A 19,199-nucleotide genomic window follows, 5' to 3' on the forward strand; every position below is an offset into this window, starting at 1 on the left:
TGACCTCAACCTCACTGAACACTTTTAGGATGAACTGGAACAACGACTGCACCCTAAACCTCCTCATCCAACATCAGTGTCTGACCTCACTAATGCCCTTGTGGCTGAATGATCACAAATCCCCACAGCCATGCTCCAAAATTTAGTGGAAAGCCTTCCCAGAACAGTGGAGGTTACAGCAAAGGGGAACTAAATCTGGAATGGGATATTCAACAAAGACATATGGTCAGGTGTCCACAAACTTCTGACCATACAGTGTACATAACTAGCATCCTTAAGTGTTCTTTGCCATAACAGGGTTCTGCTTACACCATTCTCTAAGTAAATTAATGTTTCCGCATAGAATAACAAAGAGACTGATTTTAACATAATTTTTTAAGAATGTACTTGATTATACTTGTGTTTAGCTTACATAATTAGTTCCAGCTCCTGGCTGATTCTGTAAATGATTATGAATTAGATCGTCCAAAATGATTTTAAAAAATTGCTAAATCTCTTTAAGCTATTAAATCTTCTGTAATTAATTCATCAGAACTGAGCTGAGAATTTGTAAATACAGTGCTTCTGGCTTTAATACATATTTTATAAATATGAGACTCAATTTATACTCAGTCATGCTTAATTTTTCTTGATTTGAAGTTCACTTTTTCATTAGAATTACTCAGTCTGATTATCCACACTTAAATTAAAGAATGTACTATTTTTTGTTATATTATTATTATGATTATTATGATGATGATTATTATTATTTGCTTGTCTGTAAAAAATTATTCAATATTTCAACAATTTAAAGACACAATAAAAGATTCATAGAGCCAAAGAAACACCAGTACAATCTCAGTACCAACCTGGAAAATATATTTCGCTTAATAATAATAAAAAAATTTTTTATTAGATTAGTCAAAGTCAACACGTTTAGGAAACTGGATGCAGCATCAGCAAATTTGACAAGAGGTTTGTTTCAACTTACTATTTACTGTTACCCCATCTTGTGGTCAGTATCATATAGGCAATATTTTAGCACATTAACATGTAACAGGAATAAGAATGTATAGAGACAAACATACAAACAACATGTCTGAATAAACGCTGTAGAAATATCGTGATGTTAGTGTCATAAGGTTCTTTCCCATTCATTCTGGACCTAGATAGAAGCTTATAATAGTAAGCTCACAATATGTGTGGCATTCTGGGAAAATTTCTTAGATTTCACTATGGCTGAATTCTGGAAAACAAAAAAATACTGCTTTTATCCAAAACTGAATTTAATATACTTTGAGAACTCTGTTTTAAGAAACCATTAATAATGTACAATATATTTCACCAAACAACGATGAAATCTTGTATAGTCCTGCTGCAAAGATCATGTTTAATAACGAGCCAGTTTCCTAAACACAGATGTAAAAACCGGCTCTCTAAAGATGTCTAAAACCTTAATAGCTATGTGTGGTTTCCTTCCATATACAGTAGAAGGCCAGGTTTTATTCAAGTTGTGGAATGCCATAGCAAAATAGATATAAGCCTAATGAATTCAGTATATAAGCACATACAGGTTGTCAAAATGTATGGGATTTTTGACTAAATTTACCCGTCCCAACACATCATCCTCATTAATGCGAAGAGCGCTTACACACTCTGTACTGATGACAGTGGACGCGATTTTAAATGACAGGAAATATAGCCAACACGGCAGAACTCACCGAATTTATCAGTGATTATTTCATCGCCGATGTAAGAGTGAACAGTGAAAATGCCTATTTGATGAGAAAGGTCAGAGGAGAATGGCCAAACTGGTTTGAGCTGACATAACCAGATAACCATTCTGTACAACAATGCTGAGCAGAAACGCATCTCAGAATGTCAAACATTGAGGTAGATGGGCTACAACAGCAAAAGACTAGACCGGGTTCCAATCCTGTCCACCAAGAACAGGAATCTGAAGGTACAGTGGGCACAGAATCACTGAAGCTGAACGGTTAAAGATTGCATTGTGCATTCAGTATGTATCTTTCTGATAGATGCTGAAAAATGAACACATTTAAGAGGAGTCGCTGAGTTATTGGTCATGAAACTGATTTTTTTTTTTTTTGTCAGGGCCCTTTGACATTGGACTAAATGTAATGTGATGTACATAAAATGCTCTACACACTGTTAGTGTGAAAATCCCAGGAGAGCAGCAGTATTCCTGAAATGCTGAAACCAGCCCGTCGGGCTCCAACACATCACATTTCCCCCAATTCTGAAGTTTTTTTGTTTGTTTGTTTGTTTTCTCACTGATTCCCAAATGATTGTATGGATAACTGTATGAATGATTTGGGGTGATGTGTTCCTATTAAAGTGGCCAGTCAGCATATAAAACGGGGTCCAAAAGTCTCAGAGCACTAGTGAAAATGCTTCAATTTTGCATTAATTTCTAATTTAATACAACGATTTTCTTTCCAAATTATATTCTTGACAACAACTTGAGTGAAAAGTAGATTTAAAAAAGAATTTTTTTTACATGAATTTCAGAGTTTCTTAGTATTCGGTACGTCCCCTTTTCGCTTTAACGACCGTATGCACTCGAGCAGCATGGACTGATGATCCACAATCCATTTTAGATCAAATCCAATGTTGTGTCTTCTGAACACGTGCGTCACCAGAAGAGATTAGACATGAGGAGGAAAATCTGAGCTTTTGTACAAAGCAGTTAACATGGTCAATATCACACATTTTCTTACGTTTAAATACGGACCTAGGACTAGCGCAGAATCTTGAATAATAAATATTCAAGGTATTGAAAATGTATTTTCTTTGTTTTTAAAGATTTCAAATTTCTAAAACCTTCTGTTTACTTACAATTTTAAATGAAGTATAAAAATCCAATGGAGTCTCAGAAGTTTGGACCCCACTGTATATTACGCTTATATATTATATATAACCATATATTACTATAAATAAAATATTATAATATTATGTTATTTTATTATTAGAGATGCACCGATAGTAAATTTCTGAGCCGATACCGATAACCGATTATTCAGAGTGATATCGGCCGATACCGATAGTTCTACCTTTTATACCTTCTTTTAAATGAATAATAATTAATTCCACAATTCTGAAAGAAATGCAGATAAAAACGTTATTTTCTCCATTTCAACAAGTTTTTTTTCACAGTAACTGGTCTCATAAACAGAAAAACACATTACTCTAATTAACATTAACACATGAACTAAATTCTGAAGATTAAAGTAAGATTTATTAACTTATTGAATGTTATTATTCATATTAACATTGACCGAATTCTAAAAAAAAACCTCCTGTTAGTCTCACATTCACTCACCACAAACAAAAGCATTTCTGCTGCATCACTGAACATCAAACTGGTAATGTATAATATCAACTTTTTATATATTAACATTAACTGCATATGAAATACACTACTCTACAAATATAATTTTCTGTGCAATATATACTTGTCAACTCATCTTCATTTAAATCTTTCACCAGTTTGTTTTACTGTTTATACTGTTTACATTGTTTATGGACTATATTAGCCCACATGTACAACCCCTACCTCTATTTCCCAGTCTGTGGATCCTTGATTTGGTATATTTAACTGTTTTTTATTAGTTATTTTTTTAGCATCTTGCTTATACTTTATTGTATGTCGTATTGTGTGTGATGTTTTGAGCTACTGGGACCTTGAATTTCCCCTTGGGGATCAATAAAGTATCTATCTATCTATCTATCTATCTATCTATCTATCTATCAGTGTACTGGCCCTTTAATTCAAGAGCAAGCAAAACGGGAAATTATAAAAAAAATTTGACTCGACACTGAAACTCCCGCTTCACTGCTGCTCAGTTCCAGTGTAAAATTTTAGCATTGCAGAGCTTGCAGAGCTTACAAACTGCAGTTTTGTCATCATTCCACACAAAAGACATCATCTTTACCCACAGCACGGAATTCCTTCCCTCTTTTGATTGACAGGATATAATCGGCCGTGATCATCGGATGTTTTTAAACTATCAACTGACGGCCTATAGCGTGAAAAATAGCCTTTTCATTGGCACATCTCTAATTATTATTTAAAAAAATTCACGTTTGGGGAGATAACCAGATCTATATCTTTATTTCTGACTGAGACTGAGAACATAGAAATGCATTTCAGTTCAGGAATAGTTTCTATAGTTTCCATACATTCATATCTCTAAATTTGACCAAACGAAGGGGTTTCCCAGGCCGCCACACATATTTTCCACTCTTATTATACTGTATTGTGTTCGAATGGCCTTATTATTCACTCTACATAATGAGCAATCTTAGTAGCCTCTCATGATGTACTCATTACTAACACCCCAACTCCTATGGGAGTAAAACGTTAGCGCATCCTTCAAGAGAACACTTTACACCGTGTTAGAAATAATAATAGCTATAGAAGAGACCAACCAATCAATAACGTAATGACGCTGAGGAGGAGCTGGATACTAGGGGAAAAGCAGAAATGATGAAATCTGGACTGAGTGACATTGTAGGCCAAATAATTCTTCATGGAGTTGTGTAGCTCAGGCCTCTCTGTGCTTAAAGAGACAAGTGTAGAAACTTGAAACGAAGTGGTGTAGTAACAGGACTGGGGCCTGTGTCTCTCCTTTAATCCTACTTGACATTCATCATTAGTATTTTTTGCAATTCTTTATTATAGATTTATACATATAGGCACATTTGATTATGCTTGCACTCCATTCTCATTTTCTTGAATTCCCATCTCATTTTATTGAACCTTTCTCTGCATGTATTCATCATTTCTGCTGGTGTGTGTGTGTGTGTGTGTGTATGACTTCTCGACAGTATGAAAATGATGGTCCAGTAACTGATTGTCTCCTTGGGGATGAATAAAGTTCAGACTTCAGATCAATACGCTAGAGGTGAAAAACTCCACTTCATGTGAAGATGGAGAGAAGGAAATCTATTTCAAATTTCTGCGTGCTGCTCAAGACTTACTTCATTCTGACCGTTTACACAGGTTTAAAAAGTAAGGAAAAATTCCAACAAAAAATGAAATGTGTCCTTTCATTCCAGGGTCATTTTTTTCTATTTAAATAGGCGTTTTCAACAATCATAGGCCACTTTAATGTTAATGAAATGAAACAGGTTTAAGGCGTATTGAAAGATGAGTGCTTTTAGCCTTCAGCAATAGAATGTCAATCATTTTGGCCTATTTTAGCTTATTAGTAATGCACTATTTACTGCATCTCTGCAAACACACACACACACGCGTTTATCTTACTATCCTTGTGAGGTCCTTCCACTGACATAACTATCAATGGAGCTAATTAATGCTATGCTACACCTCTTGTATTTATTTATTCATTCATTTATCAGGTTTTGTTTTTTTTCCTTGTCCCCACAAGCTGAAAACACACCAGATATTCCCATCCCTGTGGGAACATGTAGTTCCAGACAGTCAGGATATTAAAAATGACTTTTTATTGCTAATCCTATAATTATTAATGCGGGTGATTAATGCTAGGCCAAATATAAACCTTTTAATTTTAAACACACAGCAAGCGCGCGCTCGTGCGTGCGTGCGCGCGGAGGGAGGCGGTCCGCTTCTTGTTTCCGAGTCAGTCTCTCTCTCTCTCTCTCTCTCTCTCTCTCTCACACACACACACACACACACACACAGCAGCAGCAGCAGCAGCAGAGTCTCCTCGCTGTCTTTACAGAACTCGGACGTGCCGAATAACAGCCCGCGGATTTCCCTTTTTACACACACACACACACAAACAAACATATATATATATATAGCGAGCGGAAGTGCTTCACACAGCTGAGCTTCACCCCGATTGAGGATCTCTCCCACACGTTCGCCCTCATCGCTGACAGGTAAATAAATTCGGTGTTGTGGCGCGTGAGCAGGCTCCGGAAAACCGACCGATAGCTGTGTAGGGGGTGGGGAAAGGGGGGAGCGCGTGCGCGCGCGTGTGTGTGTGTGTTGGGGGTGTTTACAGCTTTGGGGCTATTCGAAGTGTTTCATTTTGTATTGTTTTTGTGAGATAGTTAACAAAGAAGCAGCTTTGTGATCCGCTGTGAAGAAAACAAATGATTTTGTCTATCTGGAGGCGTCTGTGTGTGTGTGTGTGTGTGTGTGTGTGTGTGTGTGTGTCGGCTGGTGTTTTGATGAGGGAATCGGCTTGTTTACACATCAAAAGGAGAGGATGAAATGTGTACAATATAGCACGCGCTACAAATCTGTACCACACGGATATCTGTTATGGATTCGAATACAAACAAACAACAATAATAACGCTGTGACGAGGAGGGAGGGAGGGAGGGAGGGAGGGAGGGAGGGGGAGAGGGGGGGAGAGAGACTGTTATTGGGGGGCTTCCCGATAATAAAAGACCCACATTAGGCGCATTAAAGGTCACGTGACGTGCTTAATCCCGGACTCGGTTGTTATCGTGTAAACGATTCGGTCTGCACGATCTGATCTGATCTGATCTGCAGAGATTTAACCCCGTTTCTAAATAAATGAATAAATCAATATTTCCCCATCCACTCTCCCATCCTATTCAGTTGACACTGGACACATCCACGGGTTGTTTTTATGATTATTTTTTAACCTTTTAATGTTACATTACAGCAAACAATGCTATAAGTTCAGAGACATATTAACAGATTTCGACATGCGTTGATGCAATAGATGGTAATGTCTTGTGCAAGGATGACACAAATTCACACTACAGAGGGTTAGCGCTCCTTTACTGAACTGTCTGTGTCTTTGTGTCATTATAACAGATAACGGGTCAAGTAATAACACAAGTTTTGTTGTTGTTGTTGTGTATATGTACCACATGTAAAACACAGTATCATTTTACACTTTAGGACAGAACGCTTCACATAATCCTTCTCTCACTAGAAAAGTCCAGAAAGGTGATGTCTGTAGCAAGAAATCTGTCCAGTGTGTCCGCTGACTTGTGCCCCAAGTTCCCTGCGATCCAGGCTCCCCATGACCCTGTGTAGGATTAAGCGGTACAGAAAAGAGATGGATGGATAAATAGGATAGGAATAGATGACAGTTTTGAGCTTGGTTCCCATGAAGAAAACGATGGAGGGATGGATGGATGGAAGGAAATCAACAGTTGGTAGCTTTGCTGCTTCAGCTCTAGGGTCCCTGGTTCAATCCTGAACTCAGGTGCGTCTGTGTTGAGTTTTTGTGCATGTCCACATGGGTTTCCTCCCAAAAACATGCCAGTATGTGACTCAGTTACTCTAACTTGCACCTAGATGTGAGTGAATGAGTGTGTGTGCGTGCGTTCCTGGGATAGTCTCAGAATCCACTTCAACCCTGACCAGGATAAAGTGGGTAGTGAGGATGAATTTCTGCAAACAAAACCTTTCATATCGTGCATTTTCATCAGCGCCGGTCAGAAAATCCGATTCAGCAGATTCCCATCGTGAATTCATGATGCATGCCAGAAATTGCGTCTGTAAATTTCTATTACTGTGAGCCACGGGTATTCGTATATTCCAGGTCTCGATTTAGCCTCTGAAATTCAGGTCTTGATAATTGAGGTTATAAAAATGAATGGAACAGGAGTTGACATTTATCCATACAGGTCAACTGCTAAAAATTCAGGGACATTATCTGGCATTTCTAATCAAGCTCAGTCACGATATCTGTCTGAGGGCAATGGTTCATGTATAATGGCTTATATATTACATTTCACCTGAGCATGTTTTTTAACACTGTAATATCACTCTAAAGATTTGCTTTTCAAAGCACTCTAGGAATAAAGATTGTATATACTTTGTACGACGCATCTTTAACCCAGAAAAAAAAAATTCTCAACTCTTATGGAGTTAAGGACTGTCAGCTTGAATATTTTTGACCGAACTGTGAAACCAGAAATCTTTTTTTTTTTTATCTGTAAAGCATTATTAACATTCACTTTCGAATCAATCTTTTAAAAGTGATCCATTTTATAATGGATTATTATACACAGACTCTACAGTTGTAGATCGGAAAAAGACCAGGAGATGTTTTTTCCAATCTACATCTAGTCATTGGGTGAGTCTCAGATTCTTGTTCTTGGCTGACAGGAGAGGAACTCGATGCGCTCTTCATTTGTGCATCCTTAGATGCTTTTCTGCACACCGTGTTTGTAGAGTGACTATTTAAGTTACCGTTTGCTCATTTTCCTCTGATGTTTCTCATCAAAAAACTTTTTTTAAATCAAAAAACCAGCCCCATTCTACAGTCAAAGTGACTTATATATTTACATTTTTCCCCCATTCTGATGTTCGATACGAGCATTAACCGAAGCCCTTGACCTGCATGTGGATGATTTTATGTTCGTAATAAAGTAGACGGTAAGTGTATGTTACTGGGCTAATCTCTTTAAACACTGTGTTAGCTGTCAACATCCTGCTTATTGAATACACTTATCCCTTCCATCCATCCATTTTCCGTACCGCTTATCCTACACAGGGTCATGGGGAGCCTGGAGCCAATCCCAGGGAACTCGGGGAACGATGCAGGAGACACCCTGGATGGGGTGCCAACCCATCGCGGTGCACAATCACACATACTCTTTGGAAATACCAATCAACCTACAAGGCATGTCTTTAGACTGGGGGAGGAAACCGGAGAACCCGGCGGAAACCCCCCAAATCATGGGGAGAACATGCACGCTCTGTGCACATGAAGCGGAGGTGGGACCTGAACCCCCAACAGTGCAGGTGCAAGGCAAACGTGCTAACCACTAAGCCACTTTACTTTTACAACAAACGGGGTCTCACATTTACTCATTCAGGTTTGAGTTTATAATCGGACCTCAATATGCGAGCTCGTGACCTTTAAAGACCTTATGCTTGTAAGAATGGCTTATTTAATAACGCGAGTAGTGTACATTATTTTTAGAGCCATATCCAGTCGGTGATGACACGTTGACTAATAATCGTATCTGTTTGGGGAAGTGTTGTGTTTTTCACACCGTATTTCATAACTCCACTGAGCAGCTATTTATAAAATCCCTTGTCAGCTATTCAGATCTTGCAGCAGCTCCTTTGCTGCGAAGACATTTTCCTTTCGTGTTTACGTTATTATCTAACCTTAAAAAATGTGTGAACTCTGACAGGTCCTCTTGCATCCCGGTGTACGCTTGTATGGCATGTAACAGTGTATGTGTGACACTAGTCATTAGGATAAGCATGAATCTTCAAGGTTGAAAGATGAAAAGTCAAGGTTTGTTTGGGTTTTTTTTTTTTTGTTTTCCTCCGATCAGAATGTCCAGTGAGGTCCAGCCGAGGCCAGATGACAGTCCCAATACGAGCGGAGGCAGTTCTGATGCCGAACAGAGAGACGTAGCACCGTCGGTGCAGCCTGAGGAAAGGGAGAGGGAGAGAGAGAGAGAACAGGCTCCGCCAAAGAAAAAGGAGGCCAAGTTCTCCAGCAAGACTCCAGCTAAACTCTCTACCAGTGCCAAGAGGTGGGCCACAGCTATGAGAGTCTTTTCTGGAAGCACGTTAGCCTTTATCACGCTTAATACAATGCAGTGTTTCCCCATACAGTGATTAATACTGTAGTAATAAGTGATATGCTAATGCAGATTTCTTTACATCCACTGAGTCATGCACCTTCAATTAACTACTGTATCCAGGATGAGCATGTGTGTTTGCTCCATTTAGAGAGGAGAGAGAAACACAGGAGAACATAAGGGAGAAGAGAGGGAGAGGGGGAGAGGAGAGAGAATGAGAGGAGAACATAAGGGAGAAGAGAGGGAGAGGAGGGAGAAGAAAGGGAGAAGAGAGGGAGAGAAGAGAGAATGAGAGGAGGACATGAGAGAGAAGAGAGGGAGAGGAGCGTAAGGGAGAGAAGAGAGGGAGGGGAGGGAGAGAAGAGAATGAGAGGAGAACATAAGGGAGAAGAGAGGGAGAGGAGCATGAGGGAGAGGAGAGAGAAGAGAGGGAGAGGAGCGTAAGGGAGAGAAGAGAGAATGAGAGGAGAACATGAGAGAGGGAGAGGAGCATAAGGGAGAGAAGAGAGAAAGAGGAGAACATGAGAAAGAGAGGAGTGTAAGGGAGAGAAGAGAGGGAGAGGAGCGTGAGGGAGCGGAGAGAGAGGGAGAGGAGAGAGAAGAGAGGGAGAGGAGTGTAAGGGAGAGAAGAGAGGGAGAAGAGCGTAGGGGAGAGAACAGAGGGAGAGGAGAGAGAAGAGAGGTAGAGGAGCGAGAGGGAGAGAAGCGTAAGGGAGAGAAGAGACGTAGAGGAGCGTAAGGGAGAGAAGCGTAAGGGAGAGAAGAGAGGTAGAGGAGCGAGAGGGAGAGAAGCGTAAGGGAGAGAAGAGAGGTAGAGGAGCGTAAGGGAGAGGAGAGAGAATGAGAGAAGACAGAATGAGAGGAGAGAGGGTGGAGAGAGGGAGAGGAGAGCATAAGGGAGAAGAGAGGGCGAAGAGAGAGTAAGGGAGAGGAGGAGAATTAGAGGAGAGAGTAGGGGAGAGCGGGAGAATAAGAGGAGAGAGTAAGGGAGCGAGGGAGAATGAGAGGAGAGAGTGAAGGAGAATGAGAGGAGAGAGTGAAGGAGCGAGGGAGAATGAGAGGAGAGAGTAAGGGAGTGAGGGAGAATGAGAGGAGAGAGTGAGGGAGAATGAGAGGAGAGAGTGAAGGAGTGAGGGAGAATGAGAGGAGAGAGTGAGGGAGTGAGGGAGAATGAGAGGAGAGAGTGAAGGAGTGAGGGAGAATGAGAGGAGAGAGTAAGGGAGAGAGTAAGGGAGAGGAGAGAGTAAGGGAGAATGAGAGGAGAGAGTAAGGGAGTGAGGGAGAATGAGAGGAGAGAGTGAAGGAGTGAGGGAGAATGAGAGGAGAGAGTAAGGAGTGAGGGAGAATGAGAGGAGAGAGTAAGGGAGTGAGGGAGAATGAGAGGAGAGAGTGAAGGAGTGAGGGAGAATGAGAGGAGAGAGTAAGGAGTGAGGGAGAATGAGAGGAGAGAGTAAGGAGTGAGGGAGAATGAGAGGAGAGAGTAAGGGAGAGAGAGAGAATGAGAGGAGAGAGTGAAGGAGTGAGGGAGAATGAGAGGAGAGAGTAAGGAGTGAGGGAGAATGAGAGGAGAGAGTAAGGGAGAGCGGGAGAATGAGAGGAGAGAGTAAGGAGTGAGGGAGAATGAGAGGAGAGAGTAAGGGAGAGAGTAAGGGAGAGGAGAGAGTAAGGGAGAGAGTGAAGGAGTGAGGGAGAATGAGAGGAGAGAGTAAGGGAGTGAGAGAGAATGAGAGGAGAGAGTAAGGGAGAGCGGGAGAATGAGAGGAGAGAGTAAGGAGTGAGGGAGAATGTCGGGGGAGAGATAGAGAGAGAGAGATAAGAGTAATAAGAGAGAGAGTGCATGTGACTGTAAATGAAAAAGTCTGTGTTTTTTTCTTTTTGTAAAAGCCTTTAAATCTGTAGTTCATATTAATCATATGAATCATATGAATTGTCCGGAGCGGACTGGTCCATGACCCCGCCTCCCCCAGCTTCACTCGTCTGACCTCCACTAACTATTTCTCAGGCCTGTGGGAAACACTCGGGTCTGTGCCGAGTTATTTTTACTGTTCATAGCTGTATATTTGGCCTTGCCTGTGGCTGCGAGTCTGGCCTGATTGTTTTTGCTGGTGGTCGTTAGGGTTGATTATGTTATGATCCATGTTATCCTCCATGCAAATATTCATTCACAAGTTGATTGTTTATATTGCTTAAAGATTACACAAGCACAACTTGGTGTAAAAAAAACCTGAGCAGTGTCGTTTGTAGTCTTATAAGGATTTCAAAAACAAGGACGCCAGTACGCTAAAATGTTTAAAACAAACGTATTAATTACTTTGGTCACATGATCAGTAAGAAAAAAGAGGCTTTCATTAGTCTGTTATTTTTTCCTCTGTCTTAAATTTGACACAAAAAAAAAAACGCACCCTGTCGCGTTCCTGAGAAACGTCGGAAAACATCCTGCAAACGCGCCGTTACTATAACGACAACAGGTTATAGTATCACCGTGTATAAACGTAAATAAACAAACGTGGGCTTTTTGAGATCTCCCCAGCGCTGTGATTATAAATATAGACGTCAGCTGACATGCTCTTTCCTTGCTGAGATTGTTTGAAGCAGGATATGGAAGCTGCACTGCGTGTTAGAAATGTGAGGCAAAGGGCAGCGTAATAAAACCTCTTCATCAGCGCTCCAGCTTTTCCCCTGCCAGCCCCCTGGAACCCAGAAATGTGCCGCCTCAGGAAAACCTGCTATCAAATTACACACGGAGGCAGCGCAGAACGCAAACCCAGAGGTGTTTAATACAGTGCAGCGTTAAGCTGCCAAGCCTGAACGATTTCCCCGTCAGCTTTCTAGTGGCGTCTGGGCAATTGAATCCATTTCTATTGCTTAATATACGATCGATATCTCCTAATGCATCAGATTTCTTATGTATAGATAATGTTTAATAAACCTTATTGTTATGGTAGCTTGTATATTTACTGTCAAGCGCTATTTGATAATAATGACCCTCATTGTTTCATGCTCAGCAGAGAGGAAGTGTGCATGTGCATGTGCGTGCGCGTTGCAGTAGTTTACTGCTTGATTATGTAAGTGGCAGATTTGGCTTGCCCCATGTTCTTGCTACTCCGAAGCTTGTGTTTATGTGCACTCCCGCTGCCTCGATAAAGACCTGCAAGATTGCGAAAATAAATAAATAAATAAATAAATATATCTACAAGCAATTTCTCTAAACGCACTCCAGATTGTCGTTTATGCCTCAGCTATTTCTGGGCTACTCCTGATCCATACATTTTAATGTTGTCCTGCTTTAGTTGGAATTCACCTTTTTGAACGCAGAATTTCTGCAAAAACTGGGACGCGACGATCTGTAGTGTACTGAGAAAACCTCGTGGGTCCAAACTCATTAATAATTCAAGTCAATAGGTAGTTGTTGGGGCATCAGTAAACGTAAACAGTTACACCTCAACAAGAACAGCTATGATAGAATGTCTTACCAAAGATGTTGTGTGTGTGTGTAATTGTTAGGTTTTTTTTTTCTTTTGGATTCTTTAATCCGATTGGTCAGAAGGTGTTGATGGAGGTGGTTTTGTGCGGCGGACGATACGCTTGTGTGATTGTGTGTAATATGCCATCAACCTATTCCTCTCGTGCCCTCTAACGACCGGTGGTCGATTGATGATGGCATGACCTGTGACTGTGGGTGGGGAGAAAGGGGCGTGGCCGGAAAAGTAACGTCATTACATCATAAAAATACCGGAAGCTGGTTATGAGTTGGTTGTGAGCGTTTATCTCTAAATAACATTGATTATCTCGTTACAAAGGGGTGGGATATATTCGGCAGCAAATGTAAAAAATCAAAGTTGATGTGTTGGAAGCAGAAAAAATGGGCAAGTGACCAAATTGTAATGAATAGACGACGTGATAGGCATAGTTGGAATCTACCTACGGTTTCCGATACCATCGCCAATCGTCCCATTCTAGAAGATTCTCTGCATTAGGGATGTAACGCAGTGCCATTATCTGTATTTGTACCTGTATATGTTTAACGCTCAAAATATCACAAAATTTTTTTTTTTTTTTTTTTTTTTTTTTTTTTGGCTTTGGATATAAACCAGAAGTGGGCGTTGTTTAAACCAGAACGGATAACAAAGCACACACCCAGTCTTAAGCTGGCAAGCTTTCTAACAAAACAAACAAAAAAGCCCACACCTGAATACTACAGGTCGGCTCTGTATGCACTTTAATTTAGGACATGTTATCTGTTTGGGGTTTATTTTTTCATTTTCAGTTAAACCTGTACTCTTCATAAATAGATTTTAAAAAATTTGATGTGGTGAAATTTTCTGTGACAAGATAGTTATTTAGCATTTCTGGAAAGAATATCAGGTGTCAGCGCTTTGTAACAGTCTGAGGTAAATTTTTCCACCGTGGGGAAGTCTTCAGGAAAGAAGGGTGTTTGCAGTTTATTGGTAACGCGTCCCTCTTTAATAAATACAAATGAGTCAGTGTTTGCAAATTGCTGTGGTATAAGAGGAATAAAACACTTCAGAATGTGTAGTTATAGGAAGCTAATCAACTTCGGGGTGATAACTCCGCTTCGTGTCGAGTCGCATCACACCACTCTGTCGTTGATTCATTTCCTGTCGCAAGGATGCCTGGCTTTTAAATTGTGGACACACTGTTCAAAAGTCATGACCATAAATGTACTTCCAAATTAGGCCAAAATTTGACCCAATGGTGGCGCTAGAGCGTTGGCAGCACTTGGCTGAAATTTGGTCAGAATGTTCCTTAGATCCTCCCCAATCAGTGTGCCAAATTTCACAACTTTTTACCATACGGTTCTATGGGCTTCCATAGACATCCTAGCCAGAAGAAGAAGAAATAGAAAAGGAGAATAACAATAGGGTGCCTACGCACTTTTGGTGCTTGGCCCCCTATTAATAAGCCAGTTGAAACCACAATCTTGTTTACCCCTATGTGTAAATAAATGTATTGGTTCTCTAAAATGTTGTTCTCTTTCCTGCAGGATTCAGAAGGAGCTAGCGGAGATCACTCTTGACCCTCCTCCAAACTGCAGGTAGGACTGCGGTACTCTGAAACATTTAACGCTGTTGGTTTTACATCGTAGTGGATGTTTGATTTGTTTTGGTCCTGTTGGCTTGAACTGTGCTGTGTCATGAGCCGTATCACAGCACATCAAGATCTAGAAGCATCTCCCTCCCTAACTATCTGTTACCCATCTCATTGTTTCCTTTTAGTTTTTGTTATATATATATATATATATACAAATAGAGATGGTACAATATCACATTTTCTTACCTATCTATCTGTCTATCTATCTATTATGTATTTGAAGGCTGTTCATCGGATAAGACACTATCTACAGACTAGCTAAAGACATTGCGGGGGGGGGGGGGGGGGGCTGACGATGAAAAAATGTTTAAACACGAATGGAGAGAAATATGCATTTATTCTCTCCGTTAAATTTCAGACGTCTCATCCATGGCTCTAGTCAAAAGTGTTAACGTGAAGGGTCATGATGAAACAAACATAACCACTTCGAATTGTTTTATTTGTACCAAGCCATAAAGGGTTAGGTTCAACTGTATTGTCGATCGATACGTTTACATGGACAACGATAATCCGATATGAACCCGATTAAGACGATACTCTGATTAAGAAACCAGCATGTAAACAGCGATTATTGACGACCTTCATAGAAATTGAATTAAGGCGTGTGGAGTACTCCTATTTTAGTCACTTTAAAGGCATGTACACACCTTAATCACGTTATTAACGTCGTGTGGGAGTTTTCACCGCATTTTGAGACAGGACACGATCACACACGGCAGCGCTCAACCGTTCGACGGCAAACAAGAGAGCACGTCTGCATCCCAAACAGCGTACTTACCTACTGTATAGTAGCTGAAATACATGTAAGTATGCGGTTTGGGACGCAGCCCACGGCTTCAAGCAGTCGTCTATTTGCACGTACAGCATGACTAATAATTAACCGCACTTGAAACTTTTGTAAAATTAAAAATAAAAACACCCAGAACTGTATACAATACCATAACGAAGACGAACTGTATGTCGATACGTGAAATTCTGGAGGGACGTCGGACGGCGTGGCGCGGTGACGTAATGACGCGTGCCGTTAATCGCTCTGTGTTCTATAACATGTAAAACAGGAACATGGAAAGAGTATTCTAAAAGCGACTCATGTAAACACCTTAATCACAATATTGCCTTATTCAGAATAAGCTCAATAATTAGATTACCGCTGTCCGTGTAAACGTAGTCAGAGTACGAGTACAGAGGCAGTGAAATGCAGTTCGCATCCAAACAGTAGTGCAAATTGCAAATAAGTTAAAATGATATAAATACGGTTCTGGTGCAATAAGCCAAGATAACAATGGACAGGTAAAGGTAAACAGTTTGATGCATATCAGTAATGCAAAAGGCAATGAGGTTAGATGAAATAAATAGAAATTCTGGTGTAATAGGTGGAGCACAACCAGTATACAGCTAGAGGTGAATAGCATGATGCATGCAGTATGACATAGTAGATACATACAGTGGATTACAGTAAATGCCAGTGTGCAATAATGTGCAAATAAAAGTCTGATATAAATAATTGTAGTATGTCAGAATTGCAGTAAAGTGCAAGAACTTGCAAATAATTGCAGATAACAGCAGTAATGTAGAATACAGTATAGTGTGGTGTCTAATGCTTATGTTTAGTTAATAGATGGAGGCTGGTAGTTCATGCTTTGAAGCCGAGTTCAGCATTAATACAGCTGAATGGGGAAAAAAACAACTATTCATGAGACTTTTTGTGCGAGAACGCAGACTTCTATAGCGTTTTCCTGATAGGAGACGTACAAACAGTCCATGGTGGGGATGGGAGGTGTGCTCGATAACGCCTCTCGCTCTGCACAAGCAACGTTTTGTTAAATGTCTGTAATGTTGGGCAGCTGTGTTCCAGTGACGTGCTGGGCGGTTTTCACTACCCGTTGTAGCGCCCATCTTCTGGTCATATCCTGTGCAGGTGTTGTACCTACTTTGATGCAGTTTGTAAGGATAAACGAAGCTTTATTGTTAGTTGCTTACCCGGTCCTATGTAAGCAAGGAATTTTATATATATGACTGGAGCTTTTCAACATTTTGTTTTTGCTTATAATCAGTGACATTGGTTTTATTTTAAGTTTTCAGTGTTTATTTCCGAGTTTACCACACAGATGATACCACACCAGTCGATTACTGCTTATATTTATTCGTGAAATGCTTCAGGCTTAAGAATTCCTTAAAAGGTCAAAGTTTTTTTTCTCCCTGAGAATGCTGATTTTGGTACAAAAGTGATTAACCTCAATGATGATCTTATCCGGGCGGCCCTGCGAAGACATGTAGTCGCAAGGACTAGCCCGCCATAATTCGTTGGATTGCCTTTACGAGTCCATTCAGGCTCAGGGTGTGTGTGTGTGTGTGTGTGTGTGTGTGTGTGTGTGTGTGTGTGTGTGTGAGAGAGAGAGAGGTTCGTTATGCTGGGCAACAGGTTTGGGCTGTAAAGTCGATTTACCATGCTTGGATACCGTTCATGGTCTGCGTTGTCTCTCTCAGAAATACGGTGATGGAGAAGAATGTGCTTCTCTAGAGCTCCATTTTGTGCGATAATTTAATGCGAAAGCCTCTCCTGGCCGCTCATAAGGATTGTGAGGCAAGCCGCATGCCGAATGCTCGCCGCGTTCACACAAGTGTCAGAGCGCATCGATGCGGCCACTCTCACGGAAGAGACGTGTGTAATCTTTCTGACGCTTGTCTTTTTATATTCATATCCAACTCGGTGTGGAGAACAAGATTTTACACCCAGAGATGACACCAGAAGCCTAACTTGTGAGGCTTGTGGATGTAGAACGTGGATGTAAATGTTCAGTTCTACCAAAAAATATGAGTTTAACCTATCCTGAAGATAGATCAAAGATTATATCGTGACTGCTTTTAGGATGCTGATTACTAACAGCACACGCAAGTCTTTTGATGGAACTTGCGCACTGTGCAGATGAGGTTTCTCCTCCAGATGAGAAGAAACCTCACTTTAAAAGCTTCTGCTCGGATTTCCTCCCTCGCCGTTAGGGTACGTTTACACGACAACGATATACTAAGAGGGGGGAGGGGGGGGTTCTCGTACAGACGACAAAGTCATCAAAACGATCCCCGTTCACACGGATCCGCGAAAACGACTAAAAACGCTGTAGTATGTATGCCAGGCCAGTAGTTGGCGATGTCACTTTGTAAAGAAACACTACACGCCTGCGCACATGAGCGTTTCCGTCAACGTGTCCGCCATATCGATCCGGGCAAGACTGCCCTATAAACAAATACAAGTAAACGGCGGAGCTGTGGTTTTCCTGGATAAAAAGAGCAATAACGTTTACATTTCTCAAACCATTTCAATGGTTTCTGATCTACGTGGAGTCGAAAAAAAGTTCCGTCTCCAGTTACTTACAATCTCGATAGTCAGACTTGGAAAATTATTCATTGCCATAAGGAATTGTGAAAACTCACGCTTGTCAAGCATAGATTCTGCGTATTTTTCTCCACCGGTCGTAGTAGCGATGTAGTAAATCTGTACTTCGCTGGAGAAGCGTCAATAAACTCAAAATAAAGTTTTGAACGTCTCGTGCGCTTGTTTTGAAGTCCTCGCGCTCATGCCTGTAGACTGAACACGTAATACGCGTGCGCATGACGTCATCGTCTTCACAGATTCTTGTTTTTGTACGTTTACACTGAAAGCGATGCCGTTATCGTCTCAAAAACTTCAAAAAAAGTCTGCGGACAGCCAAAACGCAGATCAGATTTTCCGTTTTTAGTTGAAAACGTTGTCGTGTAAACGGCCCCTTTCACTCCCTGTCAGTAGATGATATGCTTTGAAAAGCAGAAATACCCCGGTACACAAGGGGGCGCTGTACAGTTTTCCGTTTCTGACACCTGCTTTTCACCGAGAAGAAGAAGAGAGCCAGCATTCACGACTTTGCAGCACACTTTTTGCGACCTGGCTAACTGAGATTAATACGTAATATCTGTACGCACCGGCACTCACTGCAGCAACCGATGTATAATATTTTTGATCAAACATGTGCTAACGAAATGTAAGATATTTGGCGATTCGGCCGCTGCAACAAATACGTCTTTAAAGCTAAAGCCTTAAAGTTCTCGTTTTAAACAGTATACTCTTTAAATAAGTAATGATTTGAATTCCTTCAAAGTCAGAGCATAGCATTCACATACTTATGGGAAGACCCAGATTTTAAAAAAAAATAAATAAAAAATTTTTTAAAAATTGGGAGGGGTTGGGTATAAGGCAACTATTGTTGTGGCCAAAAATGTTAATGTTCCTAATTGAATTTGAAATTGAAATTGATGAAGTGTTGAATATGAATAGTCTTTTTTTTTTTTTTTTTTTGTGGTCAATATGAGAATACAACGATGCAATAATGGGGCACTTAGCTATTTGAATAAGAGGTCAAGAATACTTATATGCAAATACACGCCAGGTGCAAAATAAATACAATGGATCAGCGGATGATCATTTGCATATTTGCAGGGAAGAGACAAAGAAACAAACAGTGCTATTTAGTGCAGAAAGTGTAGTCTAGTGTAGAATCACTTGGAATATATGCTTGTATTTAGTGGGAATT

General features: G+C 40.6%; 1 protein-coding gene across 1 annotated transcript in view; it reads left to right on the plus strand.

Annotated features, from left to right (window-relative positions):
• Positions 1-5,634: 5,634 nt before the first annotated feature.
• The window catches only part of LOC108272957 (ubiquitin-conjugating enzyme E2 E2), a 71,494-nt gene continuing 57,929 nt past the window's right edge, over positions 5,635-19,199 (plus strand). The window contains exons 1-3 of the mRNA XM_017481851.3: positions 5,635-5,868; positions 9,271-9,474; positions 14,528-14,578. Of these exons, the coding sequence (XP_017337340.1) occupies positions 9,272-9,474; positions 14,528-14,578 (254 nt within the window). The 5' untranslated portion in view covers positions 5,635-5,868; position 9,271. The remainder of the gene's footprint in view (positions 5,869-9,270; positions 9,475-14,527; positions 14,579-19,199) is intronic.

The sequence above is a fragment of the Ictalurus punctatus genome, chromosome 12 (assembly GCF_001660625.3).
Source record: "Ictalurus punctatus breed USDA103 chromosome 12, Coco_2.0, whole genome shotgun sequence".
Classification (NCBI taxonomy): Eukaryota; Metazoa; Chordata; class Actinopteri; order Siluriformes; family Ictaluridae; genus Ictalurus; species Ictalurus punctatus.